The sequence below is a fragment of the Ciona robusta genome, chromosome 7 (assembly GCF_009617815.1).
Source record: "Ciona robusta chromosome 7, ASM961781v2".
Taxonomy (NCBI): domain Eukaryota; kingdom Metazoa; phylum Chordata; class Ascidiacea; order Phlebobranchia; family Cionidae; genus Ciona; species Ciona robusta.
In genome coordinates, this window is record NC_143241.1 from 7991993 (window position 1) to 8010208 (window position 18216).

The 18216-nt window shown below is 34.3% G+C and overlaps 3 protein-coding genes across 4 annotated transcripts in view; 2 read left to right on the forward strand and 1 right to left on the reverse strand.

Moving 5' to 3' along the window:
- Window positions 1-8632, forward strand: part of LOC149734423 (VPS10 domain-containing receptor SorCS2-like) — a 28527-nt gene extending 19895 nt beyond the window's left edge. Inside the window, exons 20-26 of one of the 2 annotated variants that reach the window (XM_089881051.1) lie at window positions 489-615; window positions 1575-1690; window positions 2325-2471; window positions 3531-3630; window positions 6086-6206; window positions 6696-6832; window positions 7922-8632. In XM_089881051.1, the coding sequence (XP_089737177.1) occupies window positions 489-615; window positions 1575-1690; window positions 2325-2471; window positions 3531-3630; window positions 6086-6206; window positions 6696-6832; window positions 7922-7953 (780 nt within the window). In that variant the 3' untranslated portion in view covers window positions 7954-8632. Of the gene's footprint in view, window positions 1-488; window positions 616-1574; window positions 1691-2324; window positions 2472-3359; window positions 3631-6085; window positions 6207-6695; window positions 6833-7921 lie in introns of those variants that run through there. The other variant, XM_089881052.1, reaches the window with a different exon arrangement.
- A 1082-nt stretch (window positions 8633-9714) lies between these two features.
- On the reverse strand, window positions 9715-15116 carry LOC149734425 (lipid droplet-regulating VLDL assembly factor AUP1-like). Its single transcript, XM_089881067.1, has 10 exons — window positions 14926-15116; window positions 14476-14625; window positions 14135-14282; window positions 13642-13817; window positions 13367-13442; window positions 13171-13311; window positions 12766-12877; window positions 11996-12088; window positions 11478-11584; window positions 9715-11047 (listed from the first exon to the last, which is right to left on the reverse strand). The coding sequence occupies exons 1-10, from the start codon at window positions 14958-14960 to the stop codon at window positions 10910-10912; spliced, it is 1176 nt and encodes a 391-aa protein (XP_089737193.1). The 5' UTR covers window positions 14961-15116; the 3' UTR covers window positions 9715-10909.
- A 265-nt stretch (window positions 15117-15381) lies between these two features.
- LOC149734426 (uncharacterized) lies at window positions 15382-18215 on the forward strand. The gene has a single exon (XM_089881062.1). The coding sequence runs from the start codon at window positions 16059-16061 to the stop codon at window positions 17799-17801; it is 1743 nt and encodes a 580-aa protein (XP_089737188.1). The 5' UTR covers window positions 15382-16058; the 3' UTR covers window positions 17802-18215.
- The last annotated feature ends 1 nt before the right edge of the window (window position 18216 follows it).

Below are 18216 nucleotides of genomic sequence, written 5' to 3' on the forward strand. Positions count from 1 at the left end.
GGTCATCAGAGTTTGTATGTACGTAGCTCTTGCAGTGTGTGAATAAGTAGGCCTGGATTTAATTGTCTCAACATTTTTACCTTGTCGCAAAAAACTAATACACCATAATTTATATTTTACCCAGGATTACAAGAGTTAACAAACATTAAATTTAAATTATTTTTAAATTATAGCAGTTGTTTACAATATGTTTATGTACACAGTTTTTAATATACAGTAAGGTGGGGGAAAGATGGGTCACCTTTTTATTCCATTTTTTCGTCCCATTTGGTAGCAAACAAAGTACCTAATTATAAAACCATATCCTTGAGTCCCATGTAACGTTGTTAATTGTTTAAAACACAATCAGGGTATTTGGATATTATGTGCTAAAGGTGTTTGTCTTACCCCACCCTACTACACTCTAATTTAGTTTAATTCTATTGAATGTGCTGTTTATATGAACGGTTTGGTTTTACAAAAAATAAATTTATATTTTATTAATCAAGGATTACAAGGAAGTTAGTGAAAACTTGATCAGTATTCGGCCCACGAAGTTGAAGGATTATGGTGTCATGGTTACCGTTAACAACAAAGTCAGCTTCAGCTCAGGGCACGGCAATTTCACCGTTAAAAGTAATTTGTTTGTTTGCTTGATGGGTATAAGTGTTACAAGTACCAAGCTGGTCTTTATATAACACTCACTCTTGTCTCATCTAACACTGAGGATGGTGCAGTTTCAGTAAATCAACTTTAACCATCCTCAGTGTTAGATGAGACAAGAGTGAGTGTTATATAAAGTCCAGCTTGGTACTTGTAACACTCACTCTTGTCTCATCTAACACTGAGGATGGTGCAGTTTCAGTAAATCAACTTTAACCATCCTCAGTGTTAGATGAGACAAGAGTGAGTGTTATATAAAGTCCAGCTTGGTACTTGTAACACTCACTCTTGTCTCATCTAACACTGAGGATGGTGCAGTTTCAGTAAATCAACTTTAACCATCCTCAGTGTTAGATGAGACAAGAGTGAGTGTTATATAAAGTCCAGCTTGGTACTTGTAACACTCACTCTTGTCTCATCTAACACTGAGGATGGTGCAGTTTCAGTTAATCAACTTTAACCATCCTCAGTGTTAGATGAGACAAGAGTGAGTGTTATATAAAGACCAGCTTGGTACTTGTAACACTCACTCTTGTCTCATCTAACACTGAGGATGCTTAAAGTTGATTAACTAAAACTGCACCATCCTCAGTGTTAGATGAGACAAGAGTGAGTGTTATATAAAGTCCAGCTTGGTACTTGTAACACTCACTCTTGTCTCATCTAACACTGAGGATGCTTAAAGTTGATTAACTGAAACTGCACCATCCTCAGTGTTATGACAAGAGTGAGTGTTATATAAAGTCCAGCTTGGTACTTGTATAATTTACATTTTACCTTGCAGCAACAGTAATAAATTAAACTATACCTGCTAATGCATTTACGTTGATGGTTGATACAATTGTAGGACAACCATTGATATTTTTTACCAAAGTGTGTTATACTATACATAATATATTGCATACATTCATATACCTTTATATTGCCCACAGAATACGTACAAACTGTCGTCGTCCCCCTTGAGAGCAACACCAATCTAACAGATGATCTTCTCACCCACACGTGGCTTCGTGATCTTCAAGCTATGTTTGCTAGGGCTTTGATAGAAGTAAGTTAAATTGTAGCTTTTTAATTGTTTAAATAAGGGGTCTATTCTATGTGGGCCAGTTCCTACAAATGGGACTTGAGATTTAGGCTATAGTTGACCCATTACCCCAACATTGCAATTTGTGTATATGCACATTGCTATTTTATATTGGTGAGGTCCTACAGTGAGACATGCCATGGGAACTGGGATTTAGACCAGAGTTGGCCCGTTACCCCAATATTGTATATTCACATTTTATTCTATATGGGTGAGGTCCTACAGTGAGGCATGCCATGGGACCTGGGATTTAGACCAGAGTTGGCCCGTTACCCCAACATTGTATATGCACATTCTATTCTATATGGGTGAGGTCCTACAGTGAGGCATGCCATGGGTCCTGGGATTTAGACCAGAGTTGGCCCGTTACCCCAATATTGTATATGCACATTCTATTCTATATGGGTGAGGTCCTACAGTGAGGCAAGCCATGGAACCTGGAGTTTAGACCAGAGTTGGCCCGTTACCCCAACATTGTATATGCACATTCCATTCTATATGGATGAGGTAAGCTTGGAACTTGAGATTTAGACCAGATAATTAGGGAATTAAAACTGTTCAAGGTAGAAACCTACTAATCTATGATAACTTCCCACAGAAACAACTAATCAACATCTTACATGCGAACCAAATGTTGCAAAAGAAACGATTCCACCTTTTTATCGAGCCCAACCTTCCACTCACTGCCAAACTTTTATTCTCGCACGATAAAGATGGTCAACCTTCCAGTGATGCCTTGTTAAAAGTGAGGTTTTTGTTGCGCAACACTGCAATCAAATACACCATTATAACATAATTTTTTTTTCATAAGTTTTTAATATTTTTGTGTTATGATGATAAAGATGGGCAACCTTCCAGTGATGCCTTGCTGAAGGTGAGGTTTTTGTTGCGCAACACTGCAATCAAACACACCATTATAACATAATTTTTTTTTCATAAGTTTTTAATATTTTTGTGTTATGATGATAAAGATGGGCAACCTTCCAGTGATGCCTTGTTAAAAGTGAGGTTTTTGTTGCGCAACACTGCAATCAAATACACCATTATAACATAATTTTTTTTTCATAAGTTTTTAATATTTTTGTGTTATGATGATAAAGATGGGCAACCTTCCAGTGATGCCTTGCTGAAGGTGAGGTTTTTGTTGCGCAACACTGCAATCAAATACACCATTATAACATAATTTTTTTTTCATAAGTTTTTAATATTTTTGTGTTATGACGATAAAGATGGGCAACCTTCCAGTGATGCCCTGGTAAAAATGAGGTTTTTATTGCGCAACACTGAAAAATACATAAAAATAACCTTTACAACAAACTTTTAATATTTTTATGTTTTTACCAAAAGAGAAATTTGATTCTACTATCTGTTACATAATATAATATTTATGTGCTGATAAATACATTACAATTTACTACATTTAATAACTTCATTACTTAATTTTTTCGGAATAACTATTATAAGCAAAAGCAAGTTTCAAGAGTTTTATTACGGCTGGTCACAACAGCAGTAGCTATGTTTATTTTATTAAACGATCCACCTCTTAAATAATTAGATAATACTTAAACACTATCTCATTAACTTCCATCATCTACCCCAACCCAAAACTCTATTTTTTCCACCTTTATTACAGATAGCAGCAACCATAGAACAACAACTTTATTTAATAATCACCTTCTAAAAACACCTAAACATTACCTTATTTTTTATGTGCTGATGAAAAATATTACAGTCTACTACATTTAAATAACTTCATTACTTAATTAATAAAATTAAAGCTCTATTTTTTCCACCTTTATTACAGATAGCAGCAATCATAGAACAAAAACTTGCTACAGATAAAATAGTTTTGCATCTACCACACGGAGTTGTACTTACTTCCAAAGTACCTTACATGATCAACGGTACGCATTCAATATTAATAACATTTTCAATATTTATGGTATATAAGCATATATTTGATATCCAGTTTTTTAGTTTTTAGACTTATTTTTTTAAGTAGGAGAACTGAAGTCAAATTTTATAATTAGCGTGCAGATAGTCCTTACTTAGTTGAATCTACTATTCCTATTTTTCTGTTTAAAACGATACCGATTTCGAGTTATCGTCATTTACATTTTGACTGGTGACGTCACTGGTGCTTCTTTATTGAAGGAGAACTGAAGTCAAATTTTATAATTGGCGTGCAGATAGTCCTTACTGAGTTTAATCTACTATTCCTATTTTTCTGTTTAAAACGAGACCGATTTCGAGTTATCGTCATTTACATTTTGACTGGTGACGTCACTGGTGCTTCTTTATTGAAGTAGAACTGAAGTCAAATTTTATAATTAGCGTGCAGATAGTCCTTACTGAGTTTAATCTACTATTCCAATTTTTCCGTTCAAAACGAGACCGATTTCGAGTTATCGTCATTTACATTTTGACTGGTGACGTCACTGGTGCTTCTTTATTGAAGGAGAACTGAAGTCAAATTTTATAATTAGCGTGCAGATAGTCCTTACTGAGTTTAATCTACTATTCCTATTTTTCTGTTTAAAACGATACCGATTTCGAGTTATCGTCATTTACATTTTGACTGGTGACGTCACTGGTGCTTCTTTATTAAAGGAGAACTGAAGTCAAATTTTATAATTAGCGTGCAGATAGTCCTTACTGAGTTTAATCTACTATTCCAATTTTTCCGTTCAAAACGAGACCGATTTCGAGTTATCGTCATTTACATTTTGACTGGTGACGTCACTGGTGCTTCTTTATTGAAGGAGAACTGAAGTCAAATTTTATAATTAGCGTGCAGATAGTCCTTACTGAGTTGAATCTACTATTCCAATTTTTCCGTTCAAAACGAGACCGATTTCGAGTTATCGTCATTTACATTTTGACTGGTGACGTCACTGGTGCTTCTTTATTGAAGGAGAACTGAAGTCAAATTTTATAATTAGCGTGCAGATAGTCCTTACTGAGTTTAATCTACTATTCCTATTTTTCTGTTTAAAACGATACCGATTTCGAGTTATCGTCATTTACATTTTGACTGGTGACGTCACTGGTGCTTCTTTATTGAAGGAGAACTGAAGTCAAATTTTATAATTAGCGTGCAGATAGTCTTTACTGAGTTTAATCTACTATTCCTATTTTTCTGTTTAAAACGATACCGATTTCGAGTTATCGTCATTTACATTTTGACTGGTGCCGTCACTGGTGCTTCTTTATTGAAGGAGAACTGAAGTCAAATTTTATAATTAGCGTGCAGATAGTCCTTACTGAGTTTAATCTACTATTCCAATTTTTCCGTTCAAAACGAGACCGATTTCGAGTTATCGTCATTTTCATTTTGACTGGTGACGTCACTGGTGCTTCTTTATTGAAGGAGAACTGAAGTCAAATTTTATAATTAGCGTGCAGATAGTCCTTACTGAGTTTAATCTACTATTCCTATTTTTCTGTTTAAAACGATACCGATTTCGAGTTATCGTCATTTACATTTTGACTGGTGACGTCACTGGTGCTTCTTTATTGAAGGAGAACTGAAGTCAAATTTTATAATTAGCGTGCAGATAGTCCTTACTGAGTTTAATCTACTATTCCAATTTTTCCGTTCAAAACGAGACCGATTTCGAGTTATCGTCATTTTCATTTTGACTGGTGACGTCACTGGTGCTTCTTTATTGAAGGAGAACTGAAGTCAAATTTTATAATTGGCGTGCAGATAGTCCTTACTTAGTTGAATCTACTATTCCTATTTTTCTGTTTAAAACGATACCGATTTCGAGTTATCGTCATTTACATTTTGACTGGTGACGTCACTGGTGCTTCTTTATTGAAGGAGAACTGAAGTCAAATTTTATAATTAGCGTGCAGATAGTCTTTACTGAGTTTAATCTACTATTCCTATTTTTCTGTTTAAAACGATACCGATTTCGAGTTATCGTCATTTACATTTTGACTGGTGCCGTCACTGGTGCTTCTTTATTGAAGGAGAACTGAAGTCAAATTTTATAATTAGCGTGCAGATAGTCTTTACTGAGTTTAATCTACTATTCCTATTTTTCTGTTTAAAACGATACCGATTTCGAGTTATCGTCATTTACATTTTGACTGGTGACGTCACTGGTGCTTCTTTATTGTGCGCGGCCTTATTGTTACAATGGAAAACATCATGCTAACGATTTTCTTTCGGCGATATCTAGGAAATGGCTGAAGATTTTTCAAAGATTCTTTTTTCCACAGATGCATTAGTACCTATAGTTTATTAATTTATCGAATATTTATTATCTACTATCACTCGTTTAACGCAAATAATTTTCAAAGTCAATACTGTGCATCACTAATTGCATAAAATCCCAAACAACTCCACAGCAAAAGGTGTTTACATTTACATGAAGAAGTCCGGAACCTCACCCGGGATCATCGTCCTCATCATATTGCTTTGTGTTCTACTTATAACGAGCATTGTGGCCATGGTCAGGAGATATTCAAGGTAATTATTTTTATTTATGTTTATTTCTTGTTGTAATAAAAAATATATATATTTATGTTGTTTTTTTTATTAAAAATTATTTGTATTTGTGCTTGTTTTATTTGTATTAGAAAAAAGTTATATTTGTCCTTATTATTTATTTCTTTGTAAGTTTGTTTGATAAAAAGTAGTGAAAACTTTTATCCAAGTTCGTCGAATGCAAAGTTGTAGAAGCTGGTTGTCGTGATAATTTGTTTATTTGTGTATCAAATTATGTTGAATGCTCAGTTGTAAATATTTCCTCCAAGGTATATTTAATACAAAGTAACCTAATCTGTATTAATTTATGTTTAATACAAAGTATGACAGTTTCTGTCGGGGTTGTTTTATATCAAAGCTTAGTCAATACAAATTTTTGACAAGTTTTGCCAAATCGACTAAAATGTATTTTTAATGTGAAATTATTTTGCCCTAAAATATATCCAATACAAAGTTGTCCCAACTTTCCAGGAACTCTCGATGGAATAGTTACCTGGGATCATGGAAACCCCACTTGAGGTCCTCGCGTGGAAGATCACAAGATCACACAGCCATCGTGGACCAGGACCAACTTATGGAGAACGAACTCGACACCATGGATATATCAAGTAGGGTAGCTTTGGTGTCTTAAACTGTGTGTATGTTTGTATCAGAGCCGTAGAAACACCGAGTAGTCCAACTGCCGCCATTTTGTTTCCAAAAACGAGCAAGGCGGTGACTTTCGCAATGAGTTTAAACGAACTTGTTAGATTTTGTTTGTGATTTCATTTTGTGGGAAGGCAAAAATGGCTTATATTTACCTTAAATAGCTTATATTTATCTTAAATAGCTTACATTTACCGAGAAGAGCTAAATTATAGGTTTTAATGTGTGGAAGCTATTCCCATACCCGTATAGAATTAAATGGAATATAATGTGTTTGCAGCAAGTCACGCCAGTTCGGCAGACAATTAGCCTATTTCCCTTTGGCTGTCAAATTCACTGTGGAATGCGGTATTTAAATGTAATATGAGTTACACAGTTAAAACCAGAGAAGCAACAAAGTTGGTTACAGCAAAATATAGAGCAGTGTTTTTTATTTGCGTGGTGGTTTTGTTTCATATACAGAACACAGGTTTTGTATGCCGTATGGTATCGGTCAGTTTTTCTTCAGTTCATTATACGATAAATTAAGTCAAGGAGTTCATTATTTGATAGATTAAGTCAAGGAGACAGACAGAACTACATTATGTTTAAGTCAGTTGGGTATAACAGAACCATAGCATTGGTTGCAAACATTCTAAGCTCCCATAGCAGTTTTCATTTAATAAAGAGTTATTCTATCGAAAAAAATCACCAGGTTTAAGTATCACAGTAATGGTTACAAAACGGCTTATTTTAGTTTATTTAACATTGTGTTTATTTGACTAGTAGTAGTATGTTTAAATAAAGTTTTTGTGTGTCACCTGGAACAAGTGCAAAGTTGATGGACAGTTACAATGTTTTTATCCCAAACAGCAAGGGCTTGTTAAGTAGTGTAGGTTTAAATAACATTTAGTTTTCGAAATGGAAACTATGGTACGCCTGATAGTAGCAGCAGAATCTGAAGGTATTATTTTTTTTTTTTTTTCCAGCCACAGAAATATTGTAATGTGTCTAGTAGCAACGAATTAAGAAATTTTTATTTTGTTTTTATTTTTTTATATATTTTTTTTTAGCGACAATCCAAGGAAACATGCAGATAGGTTGAAAACCATCCAAGCGCGACATGGTTGAAGAACAAATAATATGATTTCTATGTTGTACAGATACTCGATATTTTTATAGCATTTTGTATACTATTTCTATGGGTAATAAGGCGGGTACTTCCTTCGTATGAAAATAAAAACCAAAAATCCTTTAACAATCTCAACTTCAAGCGTGAAATAACATTTTAACTAAAGCAATTTTTTAAATACTTTTATTATACCCTTTCAAGTGGCGTCTAACATACACACGTTCTGTATTTTGTTACTTTTTACCACTTTCACACTTTATAACATTGTAAGTAATAATTCTTTTTATATCACCGACTATACAATAATTTATTCCATCATTCCATAAAAGATAATGTTTTACTAAAATGAATTATTTCAAAATGCAGTTTTTGTAAAAAAATTTTTTAAATACCCGAAAATATAAATATATTGCTAAACTGATTAATTAAACTCTTGATTGAATGGATTAATTGCTATTTTAACAAATGTTTCATTTAAAAATGATTCTGCCGCAAACGAGTGCCAATTACAGATTTCATATTTTTTTCAAGCTTTTCAGGTACTGACATTTTACAGAAGTATTTTCTTGTTCATATACGATCTCTATGTTTGGTGCCCAGGCTTATGCTATCTGTTGATTTCGCAAATAATAATAAAAATGCTTTTGTATAATTTGCTGTAGATATGAATAATTTTTATATTCAATCAAAGAATGAATGCAACTTCTTTTATCCTCGCGTGGCCAGAAAACTACGTTGCAACACTGGTTTCTTTCGTTATAACACTGGTTTCTTTCGTTACAACACTGGTTTCTTTCGTTACAACACTGGTTTCTTTCGTTATAACACTGGTTTCTTTCGTTATAACACTGGTTTCTTTCGTTACAACACTGGTTTCTGTTTCATAACCTCTGGGTTAGAGACAGACGCGCTAACTGTGGCATATCGCCGGATGTATTGAATAATCACCAGATGTCAGAACAACTTGAAAGTTAATTTGGTTTGCAATTTTTAATGTTTTTGATTTCCTTTCTTTATTGTGATGCTGTAGCTCAATGGTTAGACATCTTGCTTTACAACCAAAGGACACCGGGTTCAAAGCTCGGTACTGCTACAATATTTAACATCGAACTTTGAAGCTAATCTGGTTTGCAATTTTTAACGCAATCATTTTGTTTTTTTGCAATCATTTTGTTTTTTTGCAATCATACATGTTTACTTTAGTTATAATAGGCAACCTGTAACCAAAGGAAACTGGGTTCAAAGCTCGTTGCTGCTACCATTGTGAGTATATCTAATGGTCACTAATGAGTTGTGTGAATCACCCACATAGTTACATACATAGTAACTCGATAACTTCTAACTGGGCACGAGGTGTATGAAACAGAACACCTGTGTTGTAACGACTGTTGTTACCCCGCCATGTGAGGATACATAAGTTACACACGTGGTAACTTGTAAGTGGGCACGAGGTGTATGAAACAGAACACCTGTATTGTAACGACTGTTGTTGTCCCACCATGCGAGGATAAATATGTTACAAACGTGGTAACTCAACCGGGCACGAAGTGTATGAAACAGAACACCCGTGTTGTGACGATTGTCGTTGTCCAGCCATGTTAGAATAAATAAGTTACATATATGGTAATTTGTAAGCGGGCACGAGGTGTATGAAACAGAACACTCGTGTTATAACGACTGTCGTTGCACTGCCACGCGAGGATAAATAAGTGCCTCCAACTGCGACACCACAAAATGAATATTCCCAATTTATTTTTACCCCACAGTAATCTTGACAACAACGATGGTACTATATATTACCATAGAAACATTATACAACAGAACATAGAAGCAACATAATTGTACCCGAATTAATTTAACACCTTTGTAACAAAACAAACATATTTATAACAGAAATATTGTTCTGTACGATGTAATAAACCACTGTGTGACATCATACAGAACAATGGTTTATAACCAAAAACACGTTTTGTCAAAAACTTTAAGTTCATAAGTTTGTACTTCTCAATCCTTTGGGTCAAAACTAAAAATATGCGGCTCTTAAATTTGGTTGGGTCCCCTACTATGGTTTACAAAAGCCTTTTGACTGTTATTGTATGTTTATGATTTTATTACATGCTTACAAAATTATTCGAAATGAAGTTTGGGAAATCTGGTCGCTATTTGATTTGGTTGGGTCGCCCACTACAGTAGTTACTAATGCTTTTGAGTGTTATTGTAAAGTTAAACCTGTGGTATGTATGGTATATTAACTCCTATGTTTTACATGTTATGATGTTGTGTTACAATATACAACAGTGCTTCTTAGAACCTATATATAGAAGCACTCACTATTTGATATAATTTGATCGCCTACTATAGTGGTTACTAATGCTTTTTAATGTTATTGTTGTAAAAGTGAAACCATTTTATTTAAATGCTTAAGAAAGTTTAAATGTAGCTTCGGAAATTGGGTCGCCAAGCTTTTGCTTTCAATGTGTGATTATTATTTTGGTTGTGATAAAAAGGTTAAGAAGCACTGTACAATGGTTTACTGACAATTAGTACTTTAACATAAAAAAGGTATAAACCACATGGGTGGGTCTATTGTATATAGTAGGGTGGGGGAAGATGGGACACCTTTAGAACATGATATCCATATATCCTGATCAGGTTTTAAACAAGGGTCTATAGAGTTGTGAGAATACAGGTTCAAAAAGTTTTTCATGTTCTTTGTTTACTACTAAATGGGCCAAAAAAATTGGTTCAAAAAGTTTTGCATGTTCTTTGTTTACTACTAAATGGGACAAAAAATTGTATTACTAAGTGGGACAAAAAATTGAATAAAGGAGTGTCCCATCTTACCCCACTCTACTACACCATTTCTTTTAAAATTGTGAGGTGTTCCAAACATTCAACACACAGGTACGAGGTTCAAGTCCCAGGTAAGTTACAATCCATGTTTTGCGATATATTTTTCCCTTGCTACAGCAATAAATTCATCTTTTTTCTCCTGCAAGGTCATGTGACGCCGATTGGGGTCGCGACTAAACGATGGGTTGACAGGGTTTCTTACTTTCGTGGCAACCTGTGAATGGCACTGTTGGGTAAATGCGTTTATTGGGTTGTTTACATACATTTTTATCATTATGGGTGGGAACTTATTCATGGTTGCCACTCCCATGTCCACAGTCGAGTTGCTGAAGCTATTGCAGTGTGTGGATAAGCAGACATGACTTTTGGTTGGTTTGGTCATTTATATCTTTGTGGGTGGGAACTTGAGTGACTTATCCATGGTTGCCACTCCCATGTCCACAGTCGAGTTGCTGAAGCTATTACAGTGTGTGGATAAGCAGACATGACTTTTGGTTGGTTTGTTCATTTATATTCTTATAGACATGGTTTACTAATTTGGACAACCCATAAATGACCACTTGGTCGGTGAAATTGATGTTAAGTGTCTTGCTGGTTACACTCATTTATAATCATCGTTCCGATCTCACAATAGAGTTATTTACTTTAACTTTTGAAACGGTGTCAGTTGCCACCGTTGGATCCTCGGCCACGAACGTTACAACTCCTTCCAATATATTGGTGACCGTGATATCGACAGACTTTGTTCTTTCTGTAGAAAAAGTGGTGGTAAGTCCGTGTTTATAATAATGTTGAATAGGTTGCATCATTTTACAGGTGTTTATATAAGTTAAGCTGTATTTGACCTACACTTTAGTATTTTGACAGTTAGTTTTACAAAGTGTCAACAAAACAATAACCTTGAATTGGTTGCACCACTTTTCACAAGTGTTTATATAAGTTAAGTTGTATTTGACCGACATTTCAGTATTTTAATTAGGTAATTATATAATTATAATATTTTTTCTATAATACTTTGACCGAACAGTATTTTTGACAGTTAGTTTTACAAAGTATTAACAAAACAATAACCTTTATAAATGTAAATATACAAGCAATATAACACAAGTAATGTAATATATTATAAATGTTTGAAAGCAATATAACACAGCCGTATTCTTACCAACATCAGATACAATAACATGTATAGGAACATGGGGCAAAATATCTTTGACTTGTTGGGCCATCCTCATGGTGTTGTTGGATGGTGGAAAGTCTGTTTGGTTAACACATGATTATAAACAAACTGTAAATATCATTTACTTTGTTCTAACTGTTATGTTCTTAACCTTCTGCCCCCAAGCGGGCACAAGTTGTATGAAACAGAATAATATATTCTTAGCTCTACCCCAAAGTGGGCCCAAGGCAACAGGTTGTATGAAACAGAACACCATGTTATAACGACTGTCATTTTCCAGGCACGTGAGGATAAATAAGTTACATATGGGGTAACTTATAAGTGGGCAAAAGGTGTATGAAACAGAACACCGTGTTATTACGACTGTCATTTTCCAGGCACCGAGGCACGTGAGGATAAACAAATTACATACGTAGTGACTGGTAAGCGGGCACGATGTGTATGAAACATTCGGGTTATAAAGACTGTCCTTTTTCCAAACGAGAATAAATAAGTTACAAAAGTGATAACTCGTAAGCGGGCACAAGGTGTATGAAACAGAACACCCGTGTTGTAACGACTGTCATTTTCCAGCCCAATATATAGGACAAATAAGTTGAATACATGGTAACTCATAAGCGGGCACGATGTGCATAAAACAGAACATCCGTGTTATATTGACAGTCTTTTCAACAACACAAGGATAAGTGACATTCATGGAATATACAAAACTAAAGTTTCAACAGCAATCACACGGAACCATATATAGCGCAAACCTCTCAAATGTTCTTGTGGTTTTCTTTCTTCAAACCGAACCCGTTTCAAATACTCCCCTACATCGGACGCATCATAATTTGTGCATGGTGCGTTTAACATTGATGACATGCTCTGTGGTGAATATGATGTCATGATGGTTGTTGTGATGTAATAATATAACAATGTGAGGTGAGAAACAAATGTTTTGATAAATTTTATGAATAAACAACTCTGGCCTAAATCCCAGGTCCCATAGCATGCCTTACTGTTGGACCTCACCCATATAGAATAGAACAGTTAAAAAAATTGTTGCATTTATGCAATTTATAGTTACTGTCAAAATCACGTTTAAACATAAGTTTAGACAATCCATCACTTATCAATAAATTAATGCCACAATAATTAACATAAACCGCAATCTCTACCTTTCTTATTCTTTCCTTAAACTCGTTCGAATTTTCATCTTTGTTTTTCCTCATTGTTGGAAGTATTGTGATGTCATAGATGGTCAATGGACAGAAAAATGACCATAAAAGGTCGGTCCACCAAACACTATCCAGGGTGCTCTGTGTGTAGGTGGTCGTGTTATAACATGGAATGTAGAAAAAACGGGTAACTCACCCCACTTATAGGAAAAGGCCGTTTCATTCGAACAACCATCGGTTGGATTTGGAAATCGTGATTGAACGGCCAATCTCTGTGGAATAATGTGGTGGGTTAGTGGGATAAATAGAGTAAGTGTTACAAGTACCAAGCTGGTCTTTATATAACACTCACTCTTGTCTCATCTAACACTGAGGATGGTTAAAGTTGATTAACTGAAACTGCACCACCCTTACTGTTAGATAAAACATTACATATTCACTTAATAGTTACAACAAAGCTGAATACTTCACCTAAACTTGAGCAACCCTGCCCCATTAGTAGGGCAAGGTTCAGGGAAGACTAGGACAGGTTTCTTAACTTGAAGAAGCTCTTTAATTGAGTTGATATCGCTGTTGTTTGGTGCGTCGTCCACGTGTAAGCAACGTAATACTGATATTAAAGTTCCTGTCACTCTTAAGCTGACAGCCTAAGATGGGATAAGGTGTTATTATGTTGGGGGGGTGTGTAAAAGTTGTGTATGAGGATTGGGGGTATCATATTTTTAAAATATGCTTGCTTGTTTCTTTGTAAATAAAAATTTCCACAACTTTCATACCAGCTTTGAGCTTTTATTCTTTTTTTTGTGGCATTGTAACTAATTATAAAACAACCATTGCTTATTTATACCTGTCAATTTTGACAAGCAATAATGACCACTAGGTTGAAGCAATTATTGTTAAATCCTGCCCAAGAAAAGGCATCCCCCACTATGGTGGCACCTTCAATTATACAGTTACCACTTACTGCAGTCAAATTGCACAGAGCTGCAATAAAGTATCCGTCCACGCGTGAGAGATGATTCAAAACAACGACGCTCGAGCTATCGAAATATTTCTCGTTTCTTTCATTCACCGCGACCCCAAGGATGAATAAAAAGATTTTCTCAAATATTCTGTGAAAACATTAAGCGGTTTTAATCATATTAGTAAAGTTAATTTACATTATTTCAATTTCATGCGCTAACTTTAATTATATGAAAATTTCCACCGTTACTGAAACACATATAAAATAGTTTATATATACATATAAAAAAAACCAAAGTATGTTTAAACACTAGTATATCAAAGTATATTATATGTACTAACCTTCTAATTTTGTTCTGATGGGTACACAAACAGTTAAACACAACTTGCATGCAGAAGTAATTTAAAGTTAGAAAGATTCTGATGAGCATTAACAGTACACCAAGAGGTATGTAGCAAAACACAAGGATTGACCATAATGTGCTCTCAATCCTGGAAGGAAAAAGGTTAGAAACGGATTCTATAAGGGTGGTGGAAAAGATACAATATTTTTTTAAAGCGAAAAAGGTAGGTTCAAAAATATATGGATTCTATAACATAGGGTTGGTGGAAAAGCCACAATATTCTCTGGGAGCTGGGGTTAGGGTTGGCCCATTGCCCCACAATGTGTGCATTTACTACAATCTAGATATATATAATATATTATCAATGGAACAAATATCGCAACAATATTAGGAAACATAAGGCAAAAAATATAGAAAACTTAAAGTATTAATTTACGATTTGTTTTACCTTTGTCTCGGTACCAGGTTCGCCAATTCAACCATTTTGAACGATTTCTCAACGAATATCTTCTTAATAGTACGGTAGTTACATGAAATGAATCAAATTTAGAACAAACCACGTGAAATCTTACGAAATTAACTGTGTCAAATTTTCTTTTCAATAATTTCAAGGAATATTCACAGCATTGCGGGATTCCCCTTGCAGTGCTGACCACTTTTTTAACACTTTCTAAAGAAATTAAATTATTTCGGGGAGTGGTGAGTAATTTTTATATCTGTTAAACAGAACAGTTTTAAAGAAATATGTATACAGAGTGTTTAATACCACTGCTATACTGTATTTTGCTTTTATTTTACCTTAAATTATATTTTACAACTGTTTTATAGTACACATTTTAAAAAGTATTTAAAAGTAATATTACAAACCGCAAGATGGCGACAGAGCACAATACATAACACGTTCACTTAAAATTCCAAATTAAACGAAGGCGGGAATAATTAATTAATGTTTTAGTTAATTTATTGTTTAATTAAACAAGAATTACGTCTCGATTGGGTTTATACACATGTGAATTAGAGAGTTTTTCGTATAAGTCTAGTTATAATTGCAATATGTTGATAGTTATTTGCAGAAATGTTGAGAAACGTACAATAAAAATCTCAAAAAATAGACATTCATATAATTGCAAAGTTAAACGCATAGCAACAGTAAGACGTGTGTGTTTTAGTTTTTCATTTATTTTTCTATCCCTAGCTTGTTTTAACGACTAGTCCTATCGTTTTGTAGATATATAACTGCACCAGTGAAGAATCCTCTGGTACGTAAAGTACGTTACAGGTTAGGCTGGTAAAAAGTGTTAAGACTGTTAGAGAGGTTCTAATAAAGAATCCTCTCCCACCTTATTTGCTAACCACTAACCCCTAACTACTAACCCATATAACCACTAACCATCAACCCCTACCCACCAACCTCTAACACTTTCCACCAGCCTATTCTGCTATGTACTGGAGGATTCTTCACTACTACCTGTGTTTTTATTGTTTAATTTTTTAATAATTTTCAAACATGCATTTATATAATGTTGATATTTGTTATTTAGATTTAACATCTTACTTGATTTTGTTAAACCTACATCCAACATGCCAAAGAAAAAAGGAAGAAGATCCGTCAAAGTTTTGGCTCCATTGTTTAACTCCTCCATCCTGGCTGAGCTCGATCAACAGCAAGAAACGGTGAAGGAAAATATTAACAGGTATTTCCAATCTATGCAAGGAAAAGAACTCACAAAAAATCCAAACTCTGATGATAATGGTATGAGAACAGCAAAGTCTAATGTTGGTACCTCTGATGAAGACTCAGTTAAGTCTAATACTGTCGCACAAGATATTTCTGATGGAGCTGAAATGGAATCAACTAATTTACAAACCAATTGTGAAAGTGGTTTAACTGATATTAATGCTAATATCATCATACCTGTCAATCAAACTTCCCAGCAAATTAATTTCGATATTTCGAATGGAAATGACGAGAAGTTAAGTTCAACAAATTTAAATGACAACGAAGCTGAAAAAATTGATGAAACCAGAAATTCATCTGCGGAAAAAATGGTGAATAACAGTCCAGAAAAAATGGATTTGCAACAAAATATTGAAATCTCTAAAACTGGTCACAAAGAAAGACAAAGGAAAAGTATGAGAAAAAAAAGATTATTTTCAAATGAATTAGTTGAGCCCGAATTAGATGCCACAGGTTCGTCTAAAAGAAGAAAAACTATGTTCAAGCAAACTAAAACCAAGGAAACACTTACAGGAATGGGTAATAGGCAGCAGCGACGAAAAACTGTTCAACCAAAAATAAAGGCTCCTGCAAGTTTAACAACAGGTGGGAAAAAAGCTGGAACAAAAAGAATGGAAAATGCTGAAAAATCTTCAGCAAATGTTGAATCTGGCAATAATACTGTTTTTGTATCTAAAAATGGGGTCAATGGTGATACATTGAGCGCAGAAAGAGATAGAACATCTACGGTTGAAAAAAGTGGGGTGATGGCAGATTCAAATGGACATAATGTTATAAATAATCAACATAGTTCAACTGGTGTTTCTTTACAGAATAATTCTGAAAATGTTGCACCAACTAAATCAACTCAAAAGAAAAAAACTACTACAAAGAAAACGACAAAAGTTGACCCAAAATTGAAGAAAAAAGCTCTTGGAGCAAATAGGGAGGTTCTGCATGATAATAGTGGTGATGGAGTCAGTGGTAGTGATGATGATGATATGAGTTTTACAATTGGAGCAAGGGATCAAAGCCAGCATTGGAAGACTCTACATCAAGTTACATCTTTGTTGAAAGAACCGATTATGTTTAGTGGAATCATTCGCCATCATTATATAAGACACAAGGTAGAAGATGGCGTGAATGAAGCTGTGGTTGGTAAGGTTGTTTCTAAGTATAATAAACTCTTATTGAAGCACCACCATAGCAATGGTTTATCGGATCGTGAAAAAGTTAAAATTGTCGGAAATCTGGATCGAATCCAGCGAGGGAGTAACGGGAGTTGTAATCTTGATTTTTGGGAAGCAGCAACTCAGGATCTTAAGTTCACCCCACCGCAAGAACCCCCATCTCACTTAATGTTAAGCAAAGTTCAATACAAGAGATATATAGAACTGGTATCAAGAATAACTGACAAGCAGAAGAAAAGAGAAGTTTCAATCTTAAAGTTGAACAGACTTATAACTCTGGCTAATGAGTTGGACCATCTCAAAAAGCTTGACCTTAAATTTAATGATAAAGACCCAATAAACAGAAAAGAACATTTTGCTAAGATAAAATCAGCTGCTGATGATGCAAAAGTTATTTTGAACCTGATATCTTGTTAGTTATTATTACCAAGTTATATATATTGTTTTGGGCGACATTTTACTAACTTTGTGTTTTTTTGTATAAAAGAACAGTAAAGTATGTTATATTTTCAAAGTGCTACAATGTTCATTATTACACAAGCAAAACTATTGTTTCATCATAGTTATGTCCTGTGTGAGTGAAATAATACCTTTAGTCACAGAGGTTCAAAACTTCAAATTACATTTTAACTTTTTCTTTATGTTTTTTTTTCACATCTGCCAGGTGTATTATATAATATACTTGTATTTTGGCTCTTAGCAAAATCGTTGTCGGAAAAGCTAAAGTACAATTAGATGTATTTCTAGTAGGCTGTAATGTAATATATATTTCTATTTTTGTTTCGTATTTTATTTTAAGTTTAAAAGAAAAATATTTGTTCTCTGTTTCAGG